The following is a 25,619-nucleotide window of genomic DNA, read 5'->3' as shown; positions in this document are numbered from 1 at the left end:
TGCAGCTGATCTGTGTCTCTCCTCTCTCTGTTCTTCATCCTCTCTTTTCTATCTCCCTTTTCCTGCTCTACCCTGGCCCTCAGCAGGAGGGTCCCCCCTTATGAGCCTGGTCCTGCTCAGGGTTTCTTCCCTCTTAAAGGGGAGTTTTTCCTTGCCACTGTTTGGCTTAAGGTTTTTCTCCTGCATTGTGAGTTTTTACCTGCCATTATGTAATAATTGCTCAGGGTCATGCTCTGGTTTTCTGGAAAGGGACTAGAGACCATTTGTATTGTAATAGACCCTATACAGATAAAATTGAATTTAACTGAAATTAATCTGTCACATTTGGTCTTTTTACTGGGCTTTTATGTGTTTAAACTATGATTATTGAAAGATTTTTGCACGCTGTTTTGGATGCTGTTCTACCTGGAGGATATGCACTGTTGATTCTGGCTAATTAAGATACTTGTTAAAACAACGATCCATGACAACAGGCATGTGTTTAGATACTAGAAGCAGCAGATTGAGCTTTAAAGGGACAAGAAAGCTAAAGGTTTAGGATGAGCTGAAGAGGAGAGGTCAAGTATGTAGAGCGGAAGAGAAATGATGCCAAAAGGAAGAGTTTTTGGGCAGTTTTTTGCTCCTCGATGATCCTCGTGTGAGAGCCCAGGGAGATGACCTGGGTACAACGACAGCAGACCACACCACCCTATTGTTGAACAGGAAACTGAGGCTACAATTCACACAGGCTCATCATAATTGAACTACAGAAGATCAGAAAAACGTTGCCTGGTCTGATTAATCTCAATTTCAGTTTAACATTCAGATAAAAATGTGTTGTATTAAAAGGTGTGGATCAGTCCTGCCTTGTATCAACAGTGCAGTCTTAAAGGTGGCGGTGTAATGGTGTGGGAGACAATTTCTGGAAATAGTTTTGGGCCCCTTAGCACCAACTGAGCATCACCTAAACACCACAACCATGTTGAACATATCTTCTGATGGCTACTTCCAGCAGGATAATGCACCATGTCATAAAAGCTCAAATAATATCCGACTGGGTTCTTGAACTGCACTCCAATGACCTCAACAGTCCACATTTGGGACGTAATGGACCCGGAGACACAGTTCGGTACATCTCACAGGGCTCTCAAGTCACACGCATTGAGCGTGAGACTCACGCATTTCAATAAATTCAATCGGTCTCACGCCACACATGGCATTTTTCACGCTGAGAATTTAACTCGCACTCAGCTCAGAGCAGCTGTCTGGAGTTACCAACCAATCAGCCAATGAGAAAATAGAATCTCTTAGCCAATCAAAAAAAATTTAATGTGTGGACCAGACATTTAATTTACTTACTTACTTACTACAGACAAATTATTTAATATAGAATAAATATTGTGAAGACACAATGGCCACTACGGTGTTTTCCTTTGTTATATAATTAATAAAACAGTGTATTTGACATAGTGTAATTTGTTCTTTCTGAAGAACCTGCAGTCAATGGGACACTGGGAGGGAGAGATAACCCTCCCCAAAATGTAAATAATTAAATACATCTCACTCCAAACAAACTTCAAAACTTTTGATTGGTTGATTGAAATCTTTATTTCGAGCATACAAAAAAAACAAAAAAAAAACAATTTCACAAGACAAAAAAGAATACAAATAAAATCATTAAACAAAATCAAAGGGAAATAAACCTTCATGCCTGAAAAGGAGTAGGAGGAAGTAAAAAACGTATTGGGTTCTACCCCTTGTTTCTATTTCAATTTTGCTTGAAAATAAAAATAAGAAAAAATAAAACAGCAAGCTTTGCTTTATCAAAAAATTATACCTGTTATTACCAGAGCAATAGCAAGAGCAATATATATATATATATATATATATATATATATATATATATATATATATATATATATATATATATATATACATATATACACACATCTTATCATAAACAATATAATAATCATTATATATACCATTAAATATACGTACATTATGCTGAAACCCCCACACAATCACTACCTCATGTCTCCTCTTCCCTGTATTTGGCAAAAATCTTTTCTTTGTATTTGCTTTTGAACCTGTAGATGGTTGGACATTGTTTCAGCTCCTTACTCAGACTGTTCCATAGCCTCACTCCACTGTTTGAAATGCAAAATATTTTCTTGTAGTTCTACATGACTGTAATTTAAAATTAATTGGTTCCCTTAATTCATATCTCCCCTGTCTTTCCTGAAACATTTGCTGTATTTGTCTGGGTAAAGAGTTATTTCTGGCTTTGCATATTATTTGTGCAGTCCGTAACTCTGCAATATCGAACAATGTTATTATTTTGGATTTAATGAATAATGGATTGGTGTGTAGATAACTTGAGCCCTGCCATCATGGTGTGGTAGGTGAGTTTGAGGAGGTCCCACAGCGCCACCCAGTGGAGAAACATGAAAACACGGCTTCACTTTGGTTCAAAACTACAAAGCGAAAGAACTACACAGAGGCATCAAACGCGAGGAAAGTTAAGGCGTCTGACCTATTTTTCGTGACCCGAAAGTAAAACCAGCTTCTGTGCAAAGTTGTTGGGGTTTTTTTCTCCACAGAAACCAAAGGTGCAGTAGAAGGAGGAGTGAAATTACGACCGTGCTGTGAGAACTTCTCCCTTGTGCCGTCGACGCAGTTGAACCTCGACACAATCAGGAAGTCCGGGCATTTTTCCCGTGATTGAGACACAAAAGTTGAATGAACTGTGGACACGACGCCGTTAAAGGATACAAAACAATGAGTTAACACGGTCTTCGAAGCTCACATTTAGCGTGTTGATGTAGTTTATTTCACTATTGCGAGTCTGGGGCGGATCTTATTCGGGCTTCTTCGAGCGGAACACCTGGATTTTCACTCCGCGGGTGAGAGATGGATGCTCCTCACCTCACTGAAGACGAAATGGCAGAAATTAAGAAAGATGTGAGTATTGCAATTCAGCCATTGTGGAAATGCACTATATTTTTTATTAAAGGTCAGGTACGTGGAAACAGTTTTACTTAAACAACCTTTGTGTTTGAGGTTAAGGCCTATTCTATTAAAGGAGGAAATACCTCCCCACATCCTCCCTTCGCCCAACATCAACGCTCAGTCCACCACACTTTAGGGTTGCCACCCGTCCCGTAAAATACGGAATTGTCCTGTCGCGTCCCGTATTGAACTAATACGAGACACGATTTGTACCGTATTTTCATTAACTTTTACACCATATTCTAGTTGAATTATTGAAATGAATTAACTTTTACACCATATTCTAGTTGAATTATTGAAATAAGTTAACTTTTACACCATATTCTAGTTGAATTATTGAAATAAGTTAACTTTTACACCATATTCTAGTTGAATTATTGAAATAAATCAACCTTTACACCATATTCTAGTTGAATTATTGAAATAAATTAACTTTTACACCATATTCTAGTTGAATTATTGAAATAAATTAACTTTTACACCATATTCTAGTTGAATTATTGAAATAAATTAACTTTTACACCATATTCTAGTTGAATTATTGAAATAAATTAACTTTTACACCATATTCTAGTTGAATTATTGAAATAAATTAACTTTTACACCATATTCTTCACCTGTAGGCTATATTACATCTGGGCTGATATGGACATACGTAGCATAGGAGGCTATTTCAGTTGCTAGTATGGTTGGCTGTCTGTACAGTCATGCAAGTTCAATGCTATTAAAGCACTTTAAACTTTAAATCAAAGCATTCTGTTTTTTCATATAAAATAAACACATTTTTACTCAGTTTAGAAGTTTTAGGGCTTTTTTTTGGCTCCTGCGCTGCTGAAATCGGGGCGTCCCTTATTTTCTATTTCTGAAAGGTGGCAACCCTAACCACACTACACAACAGGCGGGAGGTTTACTGTGTTTAATCTAATGTGTAATGAGAGGTGAATACCTGGTTGGACAATATGAGTAATTAAGAGCAGGCTACGTGCTTTTACACCCTACCTGGGTTTGAGAGAAAGAAAAAAACCCACATTCTGAGAGAAAGTAGGGTTAGGGTGTTACTCTGTTATCTCTGTGGAAATACAGGTGCTGACCAGGATGAGGCACTACCTCCGCGACAAGATCAGAGCAGATCGCCACCTGGACTTCCTGCGTTCCCGAAGGATCCTGTCACGAGACGATGCCGAGGAGATCAGCTGCTGGAGCACGCAGGGCAAGAGGACGGCCGCGCTGCTGGACCATCTGGCCGAAAACCCACGTGGCCTGGACGCCTTGATCGAATCCATCCGGGAGACGCGCACGCAAAACTTTATCATCGCCAAGATCACAGATGAGGTGCAAAAGGCCAAAAATGAAAGGATTGAGTCTCTCAGAGGTTAGTAAGGTTCATCGCAAGGTCTTTTTGTGTTTATGAGATCAGTGACGTAATTCTCACTGCTCCCCTTGTTTGGTCTCTCAGCTGCAGCAGCCTCCAGTTCATCATCTGACAGCACCTGTAGCCCAACGACAACAACCACCGACCTCCCTACATTTTCAAACAACTCCACCCTCCTGTTCCACCCAGATGGAGAGCGAAGCCCTTCCACGTCGGACATTGCGGGTTCACTCAACGTGCCATCGTTACAGAAGTGCGAGGACCTGCCCTCCATGGCTGGTGCTAGCATCAGCATAGCTTCCTCCACAACCTCATCCAGCCTTCCCAAGCCAGGAGACCCGGGAGCTCCTCCGCTACCGGATGAGGCAGTGGCGGAGCCCCCATCCAACATAGAGGGCACAGCATCAGGGTGCACCAGCAGTGGCGGGGACCCAAATTTCCAGCCCCTCCGGTCACGCTCGCTCACTCCAACATCACACAGGAACATCTTTTAAGTTTATGTCTCATCAAGACAGTTCTCATGCAGTTAAAGGGACACACTGACAGAACCACTCAAAATAACAAACACTCTCATTGTCTGGTGTAGTCTAGCCAGCCATATCCATTACTTTGTGAAAACTGTCTCTCGTATAATTGGTCTTGTACCCGGCGAACTTGCAGCCATTTGCATCGGTACGAAATGTACCAAACCAGTTGGAAGGAGACGGCGATGGGCTTTATGTTATGACTGGCAGGGGGGGGGGGGGCCGTCCAAGAGCCACTATTCAAAACAAACAAGAATGGCTGCAGAATTGACCCTTTGTCAAGCCCCACTCCTGTTGCTAGGTCGGACACAACTGTCATCTCTCCCGTCCACTACCATTGTAAAAACAGGGTTTTACATCACTTTATTTCTAATGAATGTACCAAAGAAAATCAACAGCAACTAGATATAAATAAAAAGGAACACTTCGGGTACCGTGTACTGAGTTTAAAAAACTGAGGTTTTCGGCAAAAACTAGATCTTTTGATTAGTTTAGCTGATAGCATGGTGGAAGAGTTGAACTGTGAGTGTGGCCGTCCACATAGCTTTATCCAAAGCAGACATTTTTCATGATTTACCGTTGGTTTTGGGGTAAAATGTATTCCTATGATCGTCTCTGGGTAGCTAATGTGTCTTTTACAAGTGCCCCAAGCACACCGCTTAACCATTGTAAGATAGCCGACTTTGTTTTGGTAAAACGGATCATTTTTCTGCCAGTTTGGGGATAAAAGATACGCTGCACCCTCACTACCCTGTGCGCAGTGTGTTCCTTTTTACTAATATAAAGGTTTTAAAAGATAATCCAGTGATTTAAATTTGGATACAAGGCAAGTAAAAACTACGCTTTTTCCATTGATGTGAACGAGAGAGACGGGTATTTTGTCCTACCGGATATCCTGCCCCAGATGTAGCAAGGAGAAGGATTTTTCTGATTGATCAGTCAGGGACCAATCAGAAGGCTGACCAATGGTCAATTATTAAAAACTGTTTGGATAAACAGGTTGTTACTGCAAAATGAAATTCTCCAGCGTTCGTTTTCCACTGGATTGGATGTTTTTTGTTGTTATTAGTCTAGTAATGAAGGTGTCTGGCCAGGCTATGCGTGATGTTACTTATGCCATTGATTTGTCTGTTTGTGAGAGACTGCTACATCATTTTTCTCACTATACCTGTCAATATTTTCAAGATAGAAGAGGGACACTTTGTCACATAATGTGAAACACTTTGTGAGCATTCTCTGAGAAAAGTACTACATAAATACATTTTACTTACTTAGTTAAATAAGGTTTGATAGTTTTTGATATTGTTGGCAAATTATTACCTTATTTTGGCAAATGATCACCTTATTTTGATATGATGTCAACATTGGACTTGGGGGGGTGGCATATTGATTGTAACTGAATAATGCAGCATTTATAAAGTAAAACAACATTTTGTTCTGAAATTATGTCAAACACAGTACAAAGACTTTCAGTATGTGTATGTGACTTGGGAAAAATTACATTTTTGATAGTAATCAGTCACATTATGGCAGTGCCCAGAATGTGTCATGGTTTCCATCCTGCTAAGTCTTAAGCTCAGAAAATATGAATCACCAAAGGTGTTATTGTTTTCACAAGGTGAGAAAATACAGTTGCCGCAATTTAGTTTGTACACTGGAATGACTACTTGAACTCATGTGTATTGAATTTGAAGATTCAGATTACATTTTCCATCTTATTCTTTGCATTAAGTTAACAAGAATTTGCTTCAGGTTTTGACGCTGTGAGTCTTGAATGACAAAACAGCACGCACAAACACAAACTATGTCCTGCTTATGTTTTCAGTCAATGATCATGTACCTGTTCGAAAGTAAAGGTTTTATATATAAAGAAAGAAAAAAATCAGCTGTTGTCTGTTTTATCTTTTCAGGAGTGACTGTGTGGTGTGATGTCAATCAAGTGACTAACATGACATTGGACAACCAGTCCAGGTAGCAGACACATGTGGGCCTAATCTGGGCTGCTTTTGGCACCTGTGACCCAGTTGTAGCACTGGCAAACTGTGTGTAAGCCAGACATGCCAGAGTTCATGAAGTGGGTCAAATTGGCTTTTGAGACAGTGTTATGAAAAAAAATGTAATTAAATAAAAGATGTGGGCCAATACTGGGGGATATTCAGGCCAGTTCAGGCCAAATATGCTTTACTATTTTGGGAAAAATCACAAAATAAAAGCAAATCCATGAGATTGTCATAAAATATAACAACACAATAACATTTCAGCTAATACAAAAAAAAATGCAAGAAATGGAAGAAAAATCTCAAAAACGAGGTTCTGTGATATTTAACCTTTTGTATTTTCTTTGTTTGCTTGTCATCTCTGAGTTCTTGTTTTTTTCCATTTTCTTTTTTTGTGATACACAATATATTATTACATTTCCAATTTAGTTGTATTTTGTTATATTTAAAAAAAAAAAAGGGCTCAGTAAGCATTTATCAGTAAAACAACCTTATTTGTTAAACAACCAAAAAAATGAATTTGGACAATGACCTTTATGGCCTTTATACACCAACACAATGAATTTGAAATAAAACTACCAAGATGTTATCAATGTGTAGATCTTCAGCTTTAAATTAAAATGTTTCACAAATATCATAATTTAGGCTGCAGTGTTTTATGCAGTAGGAGTTCAAAGTGAAGTGGCTTACACTCTGCGGGAGCCTCTCAGCGTATATGACCGTCTTCGCTGTGGAGAGTGAGTAACTGTTTTGTTTTGGAGAAACTGGAAAAGCCTAGAATGACACAGAGGAATGACAGTCATTGTGGCTGAAGGCTGCTGTGCTGACAGACTGAACACCTGGTCTTCATAATCTGCACAGAAGCCCTGAGAGCTGGACGGCTGCTCTGAGGATCACTGAATCACTGACATACTGTACAACAGGTAACTCATTTATAACTATCATTTCTACATACATATACAAGTGGGATTGGATATAAAGTTTAAAGTAGTTTGTGAAGTGATCATTATATATTTGTATCATACTGTAGCCTATGACATAATTACACTGCAATTAGAAAAATAACAATGACTATATAACTGAATGATTGTTATTCATTTGTGTTTACTCGTATGATTTTATACTAACAAAAGCAAATCTATTTAACAGTATGATGGCATATTAAGTCATTTATTTGATACTGTAAGTGACTGAAATTGCTTCATTAATGTATGATTAATATGACAATTTCTGCTGCAATAACTAACGGTGGGACTAACAACCACATTAAAGACGTTTCTATGGTCTTTAAGAATATTATAGCTTATTGTTGCATAATTATGTAGCACTGTAGTGTAGAATTAAGTCACACTAGAAGACAATAACCCCGAGTGAAAGTATGCAGGAGAACCAGTTTGATAAACATCAGAATGACTGGAATGACTGAATGTTTTCAGCACCACATTTAGATGCCTGATTTCCAGTGAGCGCTTGGCTGCCAGCTCTTTCTAACAGCTGAGTTGAATGGAGGAATCTGAGCTGCTGCTGGGTGCAAGGTCGGGGGAGAGGAGGTTGACCGACCACTGCAGATGGAGCGCTCACGCCCTGGAGCCAAAGGAGGTGGAGGATTTCAGACGGAGGCTCAAGTACTTCTTTATGAACCCGTGCGAGAAGTACAGAGCCAGGGGCCGAAAACCATGGAAACTGATGTTACAGATATTAAAAATTGCAATCATCACGGTCCAGGTAGCTTGAAGCATCCACTTGATTTTTCACTGAGTGGGAATGTGCAAAAAAGCAGTTAACTGTCTTGTCCCAATTTTTCAGTTAGTCTCTTTTGGCCTGAGCAACGAAATGATGGTCACGTTCAAAGAGGAAAATCTGATGACGTTCAGGCATCTTTTCCTCAAAGGACACAAGGAACACTGGGAAGGAAGCTATTCCCTGTACACAAAAACAGATCTGTATGATCACATCCAATACCTCATCAACAGGGTATAAATAAAAGACTTCAGTGACGTAGAAAGCTAAAGGCATTTAATTTATGTTTGTGTTGCACTAAGTAAGTCTTCTTCTTTCAGTACACCAATCTCCAGAACCTGACAATAGGTAATCTTGCATATGAGAGGGTCGATAGCCAGTACACGCCCCTGTCCATCTGTCAAGTGCTTTACAGAAACAGCAGCATTGATCCTGGGAACGACACCTTCGACATTGATCCACATATTGAAAAAGGTACAAAAACACACACTTTGAAAAATGGACGCAAATTCTGTCTAATTCGTGTCCATGTTTAATACTTCAGACAAGACAGATTTATAAACGCTGATTCATTGGCAAAATGGAAAATAATCACACCAGCTACTTCCATGTGACATGAAAAGAGGAAACTGAATATTTATAGGGATTCGTGCTATGCCATCAATGAAGAATAGCTGCATTTGAACACATTCTTCTTCCTCAGATTGTATTTCCATATACCCTGAAAAGTCAGTGGACAGCAGTAGTTGGGCAACAGATGCCAACTTCTCTTTACACTTCAAAAGGTAAGTGACTAAAATGAAAATACTGGTTTCATGTTGGGCGATAAGACTGCGGGCTGCTAATTTAGGTTTGTGTTTCCAGGCTGCTATCAGTAAACATCTACCTCACTCTGAAAACCATCAATCTGCAGACTGTGCGGCACCACGAGCTACCAGATTGTTATGACTTCCATATACTTGTCAGTAACCAATTATATGAACTGTTAAACCTAAAGTTTAGCATGTCGGATCTTTTAACAAATGAATGAGGAAAAGTGACAAGCTACTGTATGTACCTAACTAAATTCTTTTTTCACACAGATAACATTTGATAATCATGCACAGAGCGGAAAGATAAATGTTGACATCAAAAATGAAGTCAGGATTTATGAATGCAGAGACTGGAACGTGGAAGGCAAGTGTAAGTCTCAAACTTTAGCACTAAACTGCCCCCACAACTAACACCAACAAATGAAACATCTTAAACTGTGATGGCTGCTGTGACCAGCAGGGGTCACCATAATACCATTGTACATCACGTAACACCTCCAACACAGAATTTAGAAAATAGACAAGAATGCATTTTAGAAACAGCAGCAAACAAAAGAAAGATGAATTTAACATTACTGCCCTTCTGTCTGTGGACCTGATTTCCAGCTGGGAAGACCGATTATCTCATCTTGTCATTTGATTCCGTGGTCATCCTCGCCTGCCTCACCTCTCTCATCCTCTGTACGAGATCCGTCCTAAATGGCATCCAACTCCAGTTTGTAAGTTACAACCTGAGTGTCTGGTAGATTGACTTAAAGGGACAAAACAGCAGATGAATCTTGTGAATTTTGAGTCTTTGTCATCTCTGTAGTCTTTCCTGATTTTTTTTTTTTTTCATGCATGTCTGTGTGATCATTTTTTGGATAATTTTTTTGAATCTTTGTGGTATTTATTTATGTTTTTAAAGAGGTTCATCTTTTCAATATTTTTTTTATGGTAACCCTTCAGAATGTAATTTCTATTGCCATTTTTTATTCAATGGTGCTTCTGTTGTTTTTAGGTTCTGCTCATGTATCTATTTATGTTCATCTTCCTCTAAATTCCAGCAGCTCACTTCCTGCTGGTCATTTTGTGCCTTTGTGAGTTGTCTGTTGGGTGTTTTCGTTCTCTCTGAGGTCATTTGACATGTTGTGGTGGGTAATTTCAGCATTTGTGGTTAGTCTGAATCTTAATTTCTTTTATTCTCTGTACTGCTTTTGTGAATTTATGCCATCCACTTCCGCTTTTTGGGGTTTTAATTATTAATGTTTCTTTTAATATAAATTTTTTTTATTTTTTCACTAGATCCATCTTTTTCTCCTTACTTTGATTCTGTTAGTTACTGTTTGGTAGCTTGCTTTCATTCCTTTTGTATAATTCTTCCCTCGTTGTGGTTGCATTTCCAGCAGGAAATGTTAACCATGTCTTCAAATAGACGGTCGGATCATCCAAAACAAAAGAAGTCAAATTTTTCCTATCACATTAAAAGCTTGAAGTCCTAGAAAAATACTCTTGTTTGAAAATAATGCACCTGTGACGGAAAACTTAGCCTTGGCCACTTGATTAAACCAAAACTGCTGTGAGGGTCAAAATATAGCCTTGGCTATATTTTGCCAGCCTGTACTAAATGTACAGACTGGTAGTCTGCTCCAAAAAGATTAACACTGACCTTAAAGATGTTTTTGTTTACTAGAATCATAAGAATGAATCATCCTTTATGCCTTAAAATCAGTATGCTTCCTTTGTTTCATTGTCATTCTGCATCACGCCTGATGTATATTTTGACCCTTTTGACCCTTTTGCATCTCAAGTCTTACTCTTAGTCTTAGTAACTTAGTAACCTAGTAACTTAGTAACGTCAATTTTATATTTTGTCTTACTTTATTTTTCTTCTTTATGTATTGTTTGTTTCCACTGAGTAAAAGCTAATGTCTCATATTTTTGCTGATCATAAGAAAAAAGGGTAGGCACTATAAGCTACGGCTTCAGCCTACACCTTTTCGGCAAAAGAAATGTTGTTTTTTTCTTTCCTTTTCATCTTGTTCTGTACAAGCCGAAATAAAGATTCATAACATAACATAACATATTAAAGAGCGTTTAATAGATTTTTCCTTAACAGCATCCCAGAAACTATTTAATGTATTCACATTTGTTCAGCTGAGCTGTGTGTATTTCTCTCATGCAGGAGTACAATGTTTTCTCCCATGTCTACTTCAACAAAATCGTGACTTGGTCAGACCGTATGGAGTTTGTAAATGGATGGTATATCCTTATCATCGTCAGCGACACACTGACCATTGCAGGGTCAGTGCTGAAAATCGGAATACAGACAAAGGTTTGTCGTTAGCTTAAGATTGACTCCTGATGTTCACTCTAGAGATCATTCTGCTTCCTCTCAGGGACACCTGTTTGAATAAATAATTTATGAACACCCCTCATAACTAATAAAGCTTGATGTGTACCTTAGGCTATCCTCTTTATAAATTCATAATGTGTTTCTTTTTGCAGTTCCTGACCAATTATGATGTTTGCAGCATCTTGTTGGGAACAGCCACAATGCTTGTCTGGGTTGGTGTTGTTCGTTACCTTGGTTTCTTCAAAAAATATAATGTAAGAACATCCATAGAACTCTGTTGGAATAAAGCATCAGCTAAAGAGCAAATATACAGTACCTCCAAGAGCTGAAACCTTTCTAATTAAAATGTTCTTGTTCTTCTTCAGATTTTAATCCTAACTTTGAGCGCAGCGTTTCCAAATGTGATCCGTTTCAGCTGTTGTGCTGCCATGATCTACCTTGGATACTGTTTCTGCGGCTGGATCGTTCTTGGACCTTATCACGACAAGGTATGACATTTTTAATAAGTCCAACTCAACCGTCAGCGTAGTCTGATGAATCCCCTCGAACATTGAAATATTCATATATTAACTTATTTTTTTCCAGTTCCGAACACTTGACAAGGTGACAGAGTGCCTCTTCTCTCTCATCAATGGGGATGATATGTACGCCACCTTCCTGAAGATGAGAAACAAGAACTACATGGTGTGGCTTTTCAGTAGACTCTACCTCTACACCTTCATCTCCCTCTTCATCTACATGGTGCTCAGTCTGTTCATCGGTCTCATCACTGACACCTACGAAACCATCAAAGTCAGCACCTGTACACATTTATTTTTTCACATAGATGTTATTTAGCTTGGCATGAATGTCTTAAATATTTTTTCTTTCCCCCTTTTAGCATCAACAGAAAGACAAAGAACCAGTGTCCCAACTTCAGGCCTTCATAGCAGAGTGCAGGGACCAGCCTGAGTCTGGAAGATACCAGATTGATGAAGACACTTCAAAGTGCTGTGCATCTCCATGTGGTTGCTTTGGATGAGATGAAAAGATGTAGTGTGATCTGCATGTGAGCGAACATGGCCTCATGTGACTGTGAAATGGCCTACAGAGTAACAATAATCTGTATGCAGGCTTTGTTTATCTTACTGAGTGGTTCTGGGGTATCTTCTTATTCAAGAAAGAGCATTTCTGCTTCAGTTTTACTTAACTTGAAGAAAACTGTAAGTTAACTTGAAGAAAACGAATAAGTTAACCCTTTCTGGCCACACAGGGGTAGCATATCACAAGAACATCGATTTGTTAGCTCCTGGTGTATGATCGAAGACTTTATTTTAAAAAAAGAAAAGAAAAAACTGGACAAACCTTCTGTAACATCACCCGTAGGTTTTCTGAAAAGTGCTTTTGAAGTATCTTTTTCATTTCTCTGCAATTTGCCATTGTGGTAGGAACTGATGCCGCCCCGATCCAGGTTAACCCATTACGCACATCCTATTTTCAATGTCCATCTGCTTCTCTGCTTCATTAGCTCTTCCATCTGGAGTGGAACGGGTTAATCCAAAAATTGGTGGACCTAGGTGTGGAAGCAGGCTGGAATAAACTCAGCTCAGCTCAGTTACCAAACGTGCAAGCTCATGATAATGACATATTACTTTACATTCATTCTGATCAAATCTGTCCAAAGGTCATTATTTTAGATGTTACTACCCAAACAACATCCGAAATAAGTGCTGCAAGAGCTGAAATGAGGACTAGTGACGCTTTGCTGGGAGACACACTTGTGTGCTAGTCCAATCACTAGCTGGCTGCGATCGCCTTCTGGTTTAAAGAGGTTTCTTCCACCCTTGTCCTCAGCGCCCACTATCCCGCATGTTTGAGATGTTTCAGCTTACAGCCGTCCTCCGCGACCTGAGGACGGCTGTAAGCTGAAACGCGTCCGATTCTCTGCTGCTGTGCAGTGATTTAACCATGCATTAAAAGTTTTGTACTTACAGTGAGTGCTGTCGGATTTTGATTTTTTGATATATTAAGTGTGCCATAAAGGGATAAACAATTTTCCCTACATCTTCGGGCACCACTAGAAAATTGTGAAAATCATATGACCATTATGTGTGTGTTTTGGACACAGCACTGGTTTATATCAGACTAGAGAGCAGGATGTAGCATCTTGTTGATACAGCAGAGCTACTGTATATGCCCCCCATGTGGTCAGAAGTGGTATTGTTACATAGAGCGGTTTTAGTCATTATTCTTCAGTTCAATTATATAAAAAGGTACTACTTGCTAGCTGTTTTTGTTACCGTGTGTTCAAACAGAAGCGTTGGTGGTTGTGACATGTCTTTGTCAAACCATAAACCAATCAAATTTCTTCATGTTCGCTAGACAAATAAGCCACACTTTGAAGATGTTCTGGCTCCATGTACAATTTCAGTGACCAGCACTAGCTGCAGAGCCACAATTTGATTGACAGATGCTCGCTTTGAAGCAGCACAAGTTGAAACTCTTGGTTGAAGCTATGCATGGAACCCATAATTTAGTTCAGCAACGCTTGACATCACTCCTTTCAAAGCGAATGAAGGGTGACACTCAGGATGCTTTCATTGTCATTAGTCAACACTAACTTTCAGAGTTGGATGTTTCCAAACTCTTTCCCACAGTTGGAATTTCCACACAAAACAACATGATTTTCTTGCGTATCAATGAGCACTGGAGTAGACTGCTTCTGTTGGAATTCCTGTTTGGTGTGTATAAATCTGAAATGTAGTTTACAGTTACCAAATAAATTCTTTCTACTGATAGTTATAAAAAACATTAAATTGAACTAAATTTGTCTCATGGATTTATGTAAAAATGTGTAAGACATATATTTAATCTGTCACAATAGTACCATAGTATGTATTTTCTATCTCTGTATGCACGGAGAGACGTGTGTATACATACTACACACAGACCCGGATTAACTCAGTGTGGTTCCCCAGGGTGACCACACTTGAAGTGCCCCCCTCCTCCCACATTTTACGGTAAAAAAAGGGAAATTTACTATGGTTATAAAGACCGTAGATTTACATTAACGTGTTGCTGAAGTACATGCTCAACACTCATACTACAAATAAATGTAAGACAGGCAACCAACTAAGAGTAACACCACAGGTGGACATGAGTCTACAAACGCCGTACTACACTGATGCTCCAATCAGAATGCAACTCACATGCCAATGTAACGCCATATGTTAACTATCATCATTTCCATCAGATATGGCCTGTCTGAGGACTACATGCAAAGCTATTACAGCATATGACTAAACAATCAAACAGGCCTACTGAATGAGCTGATGTGAAGGTAGAGAACAGCACATTGATAAAACAGCAATGTGTAGACTGTTAGATTTAAGGTTGTAAAGTTGTTAAAGCAGCACAACGTTACTTTCAGCTTTTGTTGAGTTTGGCGTCTCCTTTGGACAAAAGCGGTAGTGCTTTACCAGTAGTGTGGCAGGGTTCCTACCATGCTCCTCAAAGTTACATAGTGCCAGTGAAGGCGATACAGACCCCCTCAGACCATGACAGAGGTGTCATTAAACCTGTTGGAAGTTGATGTACCATCACAATGACTCTGGAAATATTATATTAAGGTGGAAAAGTTACGTAGTGTCGCTTTAAGGCACTCACTCAAACGCAATTATTATTATTATTATTATTATTATTATTATTATTATTATTATTATTATTATTATTATTATTATTATTATTATTATTATTATTATTATTATTATTATTATTATTATTATATCACTGGTTACTGCTGGACCTGTTTGCTCATCTTTCAGCAAATATATAGAGAAAATAACAAAATATGACATATATGGTCCAGTTAGTCATTTGATTTGGTGCCCCCTCATTGGCTGGGCCCTCGCCCGGTTCAGTATATGGATAATCCGGCCTAGACTACACAATAAATAAAGTGTTGCTGCTTTATATTTTTGACACTTACTATCTCCATCCACATGGGTGCATTGCAGAGCTGTTTGTTGTGTACAAAAAACCCTGACTGCTTTTTATTTGCATAATCTCACTCTGCACACGTTATCATCCAATCCGCGGCTTGCATGCTGGTTGCTTAACAACCTCTCGTCCAATCACATCGCAGCTTGGTGGGTGGACAGCGAATGAGAGGCTTCTTAAAACCCCAGCTGGGAGAGCGTCTCTGTAAACCGCAGCGTTTATCTGGGGGTTATTTTTTGATCATTTGTGCTGCCCTCAAGGTGACAACTTGGCTCGGCATGCAAGTCGCAGGTGTTTTTTATTGAGGGAAGGTCTTGCTGATTGTTATTTTTTAAAACCGTCGACACTGAACTATGAAACTCGTGTTTAGTTGACCCATTTCACGTTTTCACGGTGAGTGTATTTATCCTCTGTGTTAATGTAGCATGGATGTGATCCCGGTTAGGAAATTAACTTCTTAAGCGTTAAAGATAGTGGTTATGTTAGTAGTAGAGCAGTTTCGTAAGCTTCTTAGCTTCCTTATCTGTTACACAAGCCATAAAAGCAGATAAGATAAAAGTGTGACGCTACGTCACTTAGGCATGTTTATTTGTAGCTATAGTACAATTCAACACAAGGAAATTCAAAGTGCTTTACATCAACATTAAAAGCGGCAAGACACAATTAAACAGTAAATAACAAATACAATTAAATAAAATGATAAGAAAAGAGGTAAAATAATAAAAAGCACAAGTTGTTAAAAAGTAAGAGTATGCTTGAGTAAACAGTAATGTTTTTAACCCTGATTTAAAGGAGCTGACAGTTGGAGCAGACCTCAGGTCTACAGGAAGTTTGTTCCACCGGTGAGGAGCAGAATAACTGAACGCTGCCTCACCTTGCTTGGTTCTGGTTCTTGGGAACAAAACAAACCAGATCCAGATGAACCTCAGGGGTCTGGGAGCTTCATAGGAACTAACAGATCCAGCATGTATTTTGGTCCAAGACCATTCAGGTCTTTGTAGACCAGTAGTAAGATTTTAAACTCTATCCTTTGACTCACTGGTCTGGAAGCCAGTGGAGCGATTTCATGACCGGTGTAATATGGTCCAGTATCTTAAGTGCATTACACTGTAGGCTTTATTTCAGTCTCTGTAATTTAAGATGAAGTTGGGTTTGTTTTCTGGTTTATTTGATAGAAAACTGGACCAGTTTTGCAGATTAGTCCGTTTTCACCAAGCTTTTATAGTCGCATTCCTGAACATGAATGCAAGGTTTCCTCCTTTTTGTTCAGCACAATGTGCATGGTAGTCCACGAACAGCACAAGTTCAAACTCCAAAGTTGTGGGAGTGGCTCTTGCAGTTTATCTGGTTTAGCCAGTTTCACTACAGATCGTGGGTATCACGATGTCTTCCAGTTTAAAGAGAGTCTACTCTCACATTGTGTCATTTTAGGATAGTCTCCTGTTTTGATGTTTGCAAATTATTTAATTTGAGATTAGATGATGTACTACCCAGCAGTTGAAATGCCAAAGGGCCGGTAGGAGATTGCATTTAAACCTCAGTCTAGCCCCAGCTGGCATACATTTGAGTGTTAATCCTGTGTGCATGAAGCATCGCCCCAGATTATCTGTTGCTGGTCCGTCTCATGGTTTGGTGTTTCGTTGCAGAGCTCTGTTCCAGTGTGATATTCTCATCCTGATTCGTAATCCCCTTTCCTGGTGATAACTCATGACCTCGCATCCCCTTGTCCTGATGATTCGATGATATGGGAGAGTGGTGGACAACTGAGACATCTATGGGTAAGTTTCTCTTATCGAGCTGCATGTACCAAAGCTATAGAACAGAAAAGTCCATCAGCCATGCTCTTTTTTTTTTTAAATGGTATTCACTTGAGGTAACCCACATTTGTGGTCTACATTTAGATCAGCAACACAATTCAAGCCACTTTGATGAAGGAACAGTATATACATTGTTCCAGCAGTTGATAATTTCCCTCTGTGTTCTGTTTTTAGAAAACTATGAAATCTCCAGCATATCACATGTGACGATGTCCCCGTCGAGACAGAACAACCTTGTGTCGGTTTACTCTTCGCCCTTGTCCAAAAGCTCCTACAGTGTGATAAGTGCTTTTTGCACAGAGGATAATGTTCTTCAGTGCATATCATACGTCAATCAGGTATGAAAGCACCAGGACTCAGTAACTGAAGTATTTATAAATAAAATGCAATCATTTTGTTTACGCCTCACTATAAGAATTGAATGTAAATTTTGACAAGTGCATTTCAATCTTTTTTTGGGGGGGAAGATATTTTATAACAACTCAAGTATGATAACATAACCTATTTTTCCTTCACAGGAGCTGGCCTCCCTAGGCCTCTCCACGTGTATTGAGGCCAGCACATCAGGGGGAGCCACTCTGAATGCAGTCCATGCTCTCAATGTCGTGTACGACTTGCTACAGATTCACAGACGGAATATGTGTAATTTAGAGGAGTTGGAGACAGAAAAGTTGAAGAAGTCCAGCACTTTGGAGCACATGCAGATGAGCAATTCCAGACTCAAGGCATGTATGCCTTCATGGGGGTGTCTTGGCAGGAACATGGGACTTATTTCTGTTTCAGACAACATGATGTCTTTTTATCCCCTTTGTATTCAAATGTGTGTTCCTACAAGTGACTTGCAGTGTGTTTATAGATGTCAGCATCTTTGAAAGTACATTTTAATCGTTTAACTGGCCTTGATACAAAGTTATGATTAAAGTCTCCTTATTCCTCAAATAGCACAAACCAGTTTTGGGAAGTGGGTCAGTGGCTTGGGACTCCACATTTATAGTTTTGACCTTGAACTGATTGCTCTATCATTAATTTTCCTTCAGGACCAGTTGGAACTGTCCATAAGGGAGAAGTCGGGTCTACATGAGACGGAAAGACAGCTGCTGCTCAAAATTAAGACTTTGCAGAGCTGCTTAAAAACAGAAAAAGATGAGGTAGAGCTTCTATTTATGTTGCAAGCTATCTTAGTTATGCTTACATATCCTCATGTGAGACAGAAAGAGTCTGACAAATTGTTAAATCGCTGACAGGTTCAGAAACTCCAGAGTATCATTGCCAGCCGTGCCTCTCAGTACAGTCATGATGCCAAAAGGAAGGAGAGAGAAACTGCAAAGCTGAAGGAACGGCTCAGCCAGCTACTGGTGGACAGAAAAGATAAGAAATTAGGTATATCTGTTGCTTTCAACTGTCTTTATATACATGTATTAGTCTGAATTATTTGATTTTGGTTTAAAAATAATATTTTTAACCCTGCCGTTTTCCCCAAATAGCCATCGAAGTTCTGAATTGCTTGGGACGGTCAGATGGAAAAAGGAGCCATTGGAAGACTACAAAAACAACAGCCAGGTTTAAAGAAAGCTTCCTCATCAGTTGTCAACCTTGGTTTGTACATAAATGAATGGTAATATTAATTACATACATCAATTTGTACACCAATGTCTACAGCCATGAGAGTGAGATGTACAAATCCCTGCTTGGTGACTATGAGGCGAGTCAGAGAGCCCTCATGCTTGAGAATGCTGAGCTGAAAAAGGTCCTCCAGCAGATGAAGAAGGAGATGGTGCATATCTTGAGTCCGCGTGAGTCCTCGACTAGAGGAGCCACTGCTCGTGACAGCCAGGAGCAGGTAGTGAGACGCTTATACATTTGTTTTTTCATTGTGGAGGCATGTTAAACATTTAAGTGGAGTTGATTGTTCAGAGTAAACGAGAACATATTTTTACATGTAAAAGTAATTGTGTTTGTACTGTTTTGATACAGGGTGACTCAGATGGGGAGGAGAAAACCGGGGACAGCAGCAGGGAAACTCTTGACCAATCCTGTGAGCATGCCAGGGAGCAGCTCACCAACAGCATCCGGCAGCAGTGGAGGAAACTGAGGAACCACGTGGAGAAACTGGACAACAAAGGTACATGAGGGTCACAGTGCCTGAGATGTTTCAAATGGTTTTTATTATGAGACAGGTTTTAGTCCTTGAGTCTATTTATCTATAGGCTGTAAAGGGAGGTTTTGTTGAAAAAATGTCACAATTTTCCTTTAACATCTATGCAATGGGCCTTGACAACAAAAGGAATCAGTCACAATGTTTGTGTTTTTGTTTGTTTTTTTTTTTTTATTTGTTCAGCCTCTCAAGTACAGAGTCAGCAGGAGTCTAACAAAGAGGTGATACCCTTAGAGACCCATGAGGATGAGATGGAGAAGATGAGGCGTGAAGTCCAGCAGTGCAAGGAGTTCATTCATGCACAGCAGCAGCTCCTCCAGGTCAGTATCTGCCGGTGTAAAAGACAAAAAAGCTCAGAAAGTGAGGAAATATTATTTTGCTGGGTTTTGTACCAACATTAGGAACAATTTCATGAGTGCAAATTTATCAGTAAATGTACACTTTACATGAATTAAGTTAAGCATGAATGAAAATCAGAAATGTAACTTGCTTAGTTTGGTAAAGATTTTTCCCCCCTTTCAGCAACAATTAAACACATCATTTGATGATGAGACAGCAGCTCTTCTGAATGACTGCTACACGCTGGAGGAGAAAGAACGCCTCAAAGAGGAATGGAGGCTCTTTGAGGAGCAGAAGAAAAACTTTGAGAGGGAGAGAAACAACTTCACAGAGGCAGCTATTCGCCTGGGTCGAGAGGTACTCAGCTCTTCTCATGTCGTACTATATAGTTCAGCTTGCACAGTAAGTGTTCTAATTGCTTTTAATGCATTGTTTTTGTTATTGTTTCTTTCCACAGAAAAAGGCCTTTGAGGAGGACCGTGCTGTTTGGCTCAAGCATCAATTTTTGAACATTACTCCCTTTACAGATCGTAGACGTTCCTCATCCGATGGTCAAAGTGCCTTATCAATCAGTGAGTATATTAAAGAAAATGCATCTTTAAAAAACCTCAACTTTTTTAGTGATTATTAATAATAATCTTTTTCTACATAGTTATTGTGGACAATTGTAAGGTTAAGATTATATCAGATTTTTGCAAACCAGATCGAAACCACCTCCGGGAGGTAGTTTCATATCGCATTCATATCGCATTTGGGCAGATGCGTGTCAGTCTGAACAGCTCCAAACACTCAGATCGGATATGACTGTCCCAGACGCTCCAAACCACCCGCCCATTTCCAGTTGTGGAGCTACTCATCCTTTCGCAGAGAGCATATACAATCGCTGATGTCACGTCAAAAACTATTATTTGTAGTTTAAGTGTTGCAAATTCACATTGCAAATCATGTTTTAATAGAAGAAAAAAAGACCGCATTTCCACGTACGGTGCGGGTCGCCGCGTACCCTACGCCGTAGGCTCTGCGTTGGTCTAACGCGGAACCATAAATCAGCCTTCAGTCGCGCTGTGAGCCTGAACCTGCAGCCCGTCAGCTCATCAGGAGGAGAGGTTAAAGAGCGGGGCTGCCAGTTGTTCATTGCTGGTTCGTTTTGTTAACTCTGAGCTTTGTTGGGTGGTTTGTTAGTTTGCTGGTGGTTTTGTTCTGAACACTTTTCTGTTTCTCATTTTGCTGGGACGCCGGGTCCCTCCGCCGAGACACAACTTTTGCGGTATGCGTTCATTGTTGTGTCTAAAAATGATGCGCAGTGCCGACCCAATCAGAAACGGTACAGATATTTTTGGATTTTTTTATATATATAAAAAAGTAAAATTATAAAAAAATAAAGGATCCCCATAACCTTTGATCGGGTGGGCAGGACGCACGTTTGGGTGGACACAGCCCCCACCCCTGCCCCAAAACCAGCCTCGAGTTCCAGTAACAGAGGTCCGACGGGAGGATTAGAGTGAGATGGGGCAGTCTCAAACGATTTAAAATATTGCACAGTGTATGCCCAGCTTTACAGGTATGGAACTGCATGTGAGCTGGCTCCATATTGTTATTGTTTTTGATGTCGCAATTACATGACTTCGCACAATACACGCGCTGGGTGACGCCTCCGCTCCGACGTCGTTGCTACGGCAACCCGTCAGATCAGTCAATGATGTGGCCCAGTCTGAACAGAGCCAGATCCGATTTGGACACTTGCTAAAAACAGTGTGGACAGTCAGCCCTGAAAATCGGATATGAGAAGGAATCAGATATGAATCAGATTTGCCTGCAGTCTGAACGCGGCCTTATTGTCAGTCATTCATTTTCATGATCTCCATTATTCTTAAACACACCCATGACTGTTCTGATTTGTTCAAATTAAAATTATCACCCCCCTTTTAGAACTGCATAACTATAAATGTATAGGTACAGTTCTAATTGTTCCTAACAGTTTTTTAATAGTTCTTTGTTTCATATGTAATGCTCACTGTTTTGCTTTACCTTTTGTAAAGTGTAAGTAGCCATGTTTCTATTACGCTTTTGCCCAAAAGAAAATTGAATCTCTGAAGATTCTATAAAGCAGCGCTGCAGGTCGTTGGTGTTTCCATTGATAGCTGTTTTTTCGAATAAGTGTATTTCTCGTAGCTCTCCTTATCTTGTCTTGTGAGACTTCTCTTCAAAACAATGATAAAGAAAATCTCAATGTTGAAGAAAATGGACTAAAACATCTTTAGTCTTTGATAAATGATTGCAATTTCCACTACTGCTGTTGAGGAAAATGTCAGATGATAAAGGCAGCAGATGATCATTCAAATGATAATTCAGAGGCCTTACGTAATGTATAAATAGTGTTACAGGACAACTGCATTATATTAATGAGGCTAAAAGCAGCTGGAGATTAGGTTTTGATTACTTTAGATTGATCGGCTACGTCACAGCCAGCACTGCCAGAGACATGGAAATTTGCAAAACGCTATTCCATCACACTTATCGAATCACCTGGAAAAACCACCTCCTGAAAGCGTAAAAAAGGTTTATTCGATATTCAGGAGTTTTTTTTTCGAATTAGTGCCATTTCCATTATGGGATCTTTTTTTTTTTTTTTATGTTTGGTTTTTGCACAAATGGAAATATGCCTACTCAGTATTTAGAAAAGCTCTCGATAAGTCAAATGTATTTCTTCATCTTTGATTTGTGTTATTGTTGTTATTACAGGAAGTGAGCCAGAGCGCAGGGTTTCCTCAGCTAAAGCTCAGCTGGCCAGATCACCAAATTACACTACATTTTCCACTCCAAAACCTTCACGTGCCGCTGTGTCATCAACTGAACTCTACCGGACACTCCGACTGATACCGGACATCAGGTATTACATATGTTATAGTTTCAATGAAACTGAGTTTTGTTAATGTTGGTTTACTATTAATCTCCATCTCTCAATGCAGAATAAGAAATCTGAACGATCATTGACAGATAGATATAGTTTTTTAAGGCCATTAAATAGTATATTAATTGATTTGGCATGATCGTGAGTTTGCCCTGTCGTTTTTATTGGGTTCCTGGTGTATTTAATATTAATTATAAATCCTTTCTTTGTCCACTTCAGTTCATCAAGGCAATCGAGACAAAGACGCTGTCTATCTAGCAGCACCGAAGATGGAGATACTCACATCAAGTCAAAAAGCAGGGTTTACTGTAGTGACTTTAGTATTTTCTCATTGGGTGAAGATGAGAACAGTCTCAAGTAAAGTCACTCCTGTGCCTTTTTTTTTTTTTTTTTTTTTTAATTTCCTACCCAAATACTGGACTTGAGCATAAACAAATGGCTCCCTCAGCAATATATTTCTATTTCATGGATAAGCGTAGATCATTCTTCAAATGTGATCAAATAAGAAAGCACTTTAATGAGTCTGCCATTGCTCTTCTTTCTTATCAACACTGACATTTCTTATTTTAAGCTATACACATCAACTAAGAAGTGATTTTAACGTTGTATTTTGAAAATCCTTTATACACGTTGATGAATTGATACTTTGTTTACACCATTTAGAAATATAAATTATAGGATTTAAATTGAAAGGTATATTTATGAGATGAAGAATTAAGTTTTTGTACAGGTGTTTGAGAATTTAATAAAGATGTTTTTGTTTTTAATGAATTTGGCGCCCCCTGCTGCTTTTCGCGGGAAATTACGCCTCAACAACCGGAAGTCGTCATCATCTCGACTCCGCTCGAGTTCAGCATCTGCTCGTCTGTTTTTTTTATTTAACACAAACACATCAAAAATGTCTTCTTCCTCCAACCTGGTAGCCATGAAAAAAGTGGTGCAGCAGCTCCGTTTTGAGGCGAGCATAAGCAGAGTGAAGGTGAGGAGTTTGAATGGTTTTCGTGACTAGTAACTTGAGGAACGCTCGGCCGTCGGCAGCGCTAGCTGCGGGCTAGCAGCGTGAGCGCCGAGCGGGGCGTTGACTGCAAAGTTTATGGCAATATTATTTGAAATGGAGCTGGTTATTAACTTATGCTACGATTTTATGTGGCTAAAATAACCCCCCCAAAAGTTATATCAGAAAAGTAAAACATTATTTCCTTGAATATTAGTGGTGGATAGCCGAAAGTTTCCTTGCTATCTGAACCTGCTGCACTTCTTTTAACCCCTTGCTGAGTTTATAATATTACGACTCCAGTCATTGGTTTCTTCATTTTGGACAAACGAGTCCAGAGCGTCTAATACAAACACTCTAGGGTTCCAGGGAGACTAATTGGCCACACATTTAGCTAACTTTGAATAAAATGCATCAATCCTTTATTACAGTGATAGGGTGTGTCTAATATGTTTTCCCCTTATTTATGGTTTATACCAGGGGACTTCAACCTCCGCGACCCCTAGGGGGGGCGCGGAGGTACTGCAGGGGTTCCATATATATATATATATATATATATATTCTCCCAGAGGAGAAATTAAATTGTGCAGCAGCCAAACACATGCATGCTCAACGGTTTTAACCAAAAAAATTAAAATAGAAATAACCAATACATAGCTAAATAATTAAAGAAAAAAAAGCAATATAAAATGTAGAAAAATGAGCAATGTACAAGAGAAAAAATATAAATGTATGTGTGTGTGTGTGTATATGTGTGTATATATATATATATGATTGAGAAAACTCCATTAACGGGCGATAATCTACTTTTGACCATAACTATTTAGTCTACAACTCTACATAAATGATTCCCATGACGTGAGTCATGTGACTAATGTCAACTTTAGAGCGGAAAAACGAGCTAGCTAGCTGTTTAAGAAAAGAAAATCCGGCTTAAAACATGACACATTAAAAAAGAAAGGGAGAAAATAAGAATTATGTCACAGGGGTGGTTCAAGTCCCCAATGAAATACTTTCGAGGGTGAGCAGCGCTTAGTAACCCACAACAAAGTGCAGGGGTGCAGCAACAGACATTTATTGTGCAAAAGACTGTTGTAAAATCGGGGATGGGGAAAAATGTCACTAAAAATAGAACTGTTCTAAAAATGGCCAATCCATAAAAGGTTAAAAGGTTAAAAATGAACAGTCTCAGTCATTCTGGGCTCACTGTCCTCCAGTGCCCTCTCAGTGCCCCCTCCCTGTTGGCCCACGCCAACAGGGATCCTCGGTCCGAGTCCGCCGGGGGCTCCCCAACCACCTGGGCCCCCATGGGCCTCTGTACGTCAGTCCATCCTCCTCAGCTCTGCCCATTCTCCGTCCAGCCACCACAGTCCATCCACTCTTGTTCCTCCACTTGAATTATATAAGGGGAAGGAAACCCTCCCCTCGTTCACCATTGGTCTAGGGGGGCCAGCCTGCAGTGGTTTATTGGCCACTGCAGCTGTCTGTCAGGATTCAGTTGCTGCTTGATTGTGTTCAGCTGTGTCTAATCAACTCAAACAAAAAGGTAATTGCATGTCAACTCAAAACACAGAAAAGGTAACATTTCAAACAGTAACTAACAAAACAAAAACATGCAAATAAAATGGTTAACACAACAACTCCAAAACAATAA

At 39.5% G+C, this 25,619-nt stretch overlaps 4 protein-coding genes across 4 annotated transcripts in view; all 4 read left to right on the top strand.

The window, feature by feature from the left end:
• Positions 1 to 2,450: 2,450 nt before the first annotated feature.
• Positions 2,451 to 6,769, top strand: bcl10 (BCL10 immune signaling adaptor). The gene is made up of 3 exons (XM_061732515.1): positions 2,451 to 2,943; positions 4,075 to 4,363; positions 4,448 to 6,769. Exons 1-3 carry the CDS (start codon positions 2,893 to 2,895, stop codon positions 4,855 to 4,857), a joined length of 750 nt encoding a protein of 249 aa, XP_061588499.1. The 5' UTR covers positions 2,451 to 2,892; the 3' UTR covers positions 4,858 to 6,769.
• Positions 6,770 to 7,691: 922 nt separating this feature from the next.
• LOC133451978 (mucolipin-3-like) lies at positions 7,692 to 14,508 on the top strand. Its single transcript, XM_061731149.1, has 13 exons — positions 7,692 to 7,807; positions 8,348 to 8,609; positions 8,691 to 8,858; positions 8,945 to 9,098; positions 9,328 to 9,409; positions 9,489 to 9,585; positions 9,707 to 9,806; positions 10,043 to 10,155; positions 11,601 to 11,750; positions 11,924 to 12,025; positions 12,137 to 12,259; positions 12,357 to 12,563; positions 12,652 to 14,508. The coding sequence occupies exons 2-13, from the start codon at positions 8,388 to 8,390 to the stop codon at positions 12,790 to 12,792; spliced, it is 1,659 nt and encodes a 552-aa protein (XP_061587133.1). The 5' UTR covers positions 7,692 to 7,807; positions 8,348 to 8,387; the 3' UTR covers positions 12,793 to 14,508.
• A 1,442-nt stretch (positions 14,509 to 15,950) lies between these two features.
• On the top strand, positions 15,951 to 23,698 carry ssx2ipa (synovial sarcoma, X breakpoint 2 interacting protein a). The gene is made up of 14 exons (XM_061731148.1): positions 15,951 to 16,142; positions 17,396 to 17,527; positions 17,741 to 17,904; positions 18,085 to 18,291; positions 18,604 to 18,714; positions 18,811 to 18,946; positions 19,051 to 19,126; positions 19,226 to 19,406; positions 19,541 to 19,688; positions 19,905 to 20,041; positions 20,244 to 20,417; positions 20,518 to 20,632; positions 22,803 to 22,950; positions 23,191 to 23,698. Exons 2-14 carry the CDS (start codon positions 17,494 to 17,496, stop codon positions 23,330 to 23,332), a joined length of 1,773 nt encoding a protein of 590 aa, XP_061587132.1. The 5' UTR covers positions 15,951 to 16,142; positions 17,396 to 17,493; the 3' UTR covers positions 23,333 to 23,698.
• A 90-nt stretch (positions 23,699 to 23,788) lies between these two features.
• Positions 23,789 to 25,619, top strand: part of LOC133451976 (guanine nucleotide-binding protein G(I)/G(S)/G(O) subunit gamma-5-like) — a 3,568-nt gene continuing 1,737 nt past the window's right edge. Inside the window, exon 1 of the mRNA XM_061731147.1 lies at positions 23,789 to 23,950. Coding sequence (XP_061587131.1) covers positions 23,870 to 23,950 — 81 coding nt within the window. The 5' untranslated portion in view covers positions 23,789 to 23,869. The remainder of the gene's footprint in view (positions 23,951 to 25,619) is intronic.

The sequence above is a fragment of the Cololabis saira genome, chromosome 10 (genome assembly GCF_033807715.1).
Source record: "Cololabis saira isolate AMF1-May2022 chromosome 10, fColSai1.1, whole genome shotgun sequence".
Classification (NCBI taxonomy): domain Eukaryota; kingdom Metazoa; phylum Chordata; class Actinopteri; order Beloniformes; family Belonidae; genus Cololabis; species Cololabis saira.
This window is presented reverse-complemented; position numbering and strand designations above follow the sequence as displayed.

Bases quoted from the DNA above. Each gene is read 5' to 3' on its own strand.
- bcl10 (XM_061732515.1), top strand. From the start codon at position 2,893: ATGGATGCTCCTCACCTCACTGAAGACGAAATGGCAGAAATTAAGAAA. The intron at 2,944-4,074 runs GTGAGTATTGCA...GTGGAAATACAG, and splicing joins TGGCAGAAATTAAGAAAGAT to GTGCTGACCAGGATGAGGCA. The intron at 4,364-4,447 runs GTTAGTAAGGTT...TTGGTCTCTCAG, and splicing joins AAGGATTGAGTCTCTCAGAG to CTGCAGCAGCCTCCAGTTCA.
- ssx2ipa (XM_061731148.1), top strand. From the start codon at position 17,494: ATGGGAGAGTGGTGGACAACTGAGACATCTATGG. The intron at 18,292-18,603 runs GCATGTATGCCT...ATTTTCCTTCAG, and splicing joins TGAGCAATTCCAGACTCAAG to GACCAGTTGGAACTGTCCAT. The intron at 18,715-18,810 runs GTAGAGCTTCTA...AATCGCTGACAG, and splicing joins TAAAAACAGAAAAAGATGAG to GTTCAGAAACTCCAGAGTAT.
- LOC133451978 (XM_061731149.1), top strand. From the start codon at position 8,388: ATGGAGGAATCTGAGCTGCTGCTGGGTGCAAGGTCGGGGGAGAGGAGG. The intron at 9,586-9,706 runs GTCAGTAACCAA...TTTTTCACACAG, and splicing joins GTTATGACTTCCATATACTT to ATAACATTTGATAATCATGC. The intron at 12,564-12,651 runs GTCAGCACCTGT...TCCCCCTTTTAG, and splicing joins ACACCTACGAAACCATCAAA to CATCAACAGAAAGACAAAGA.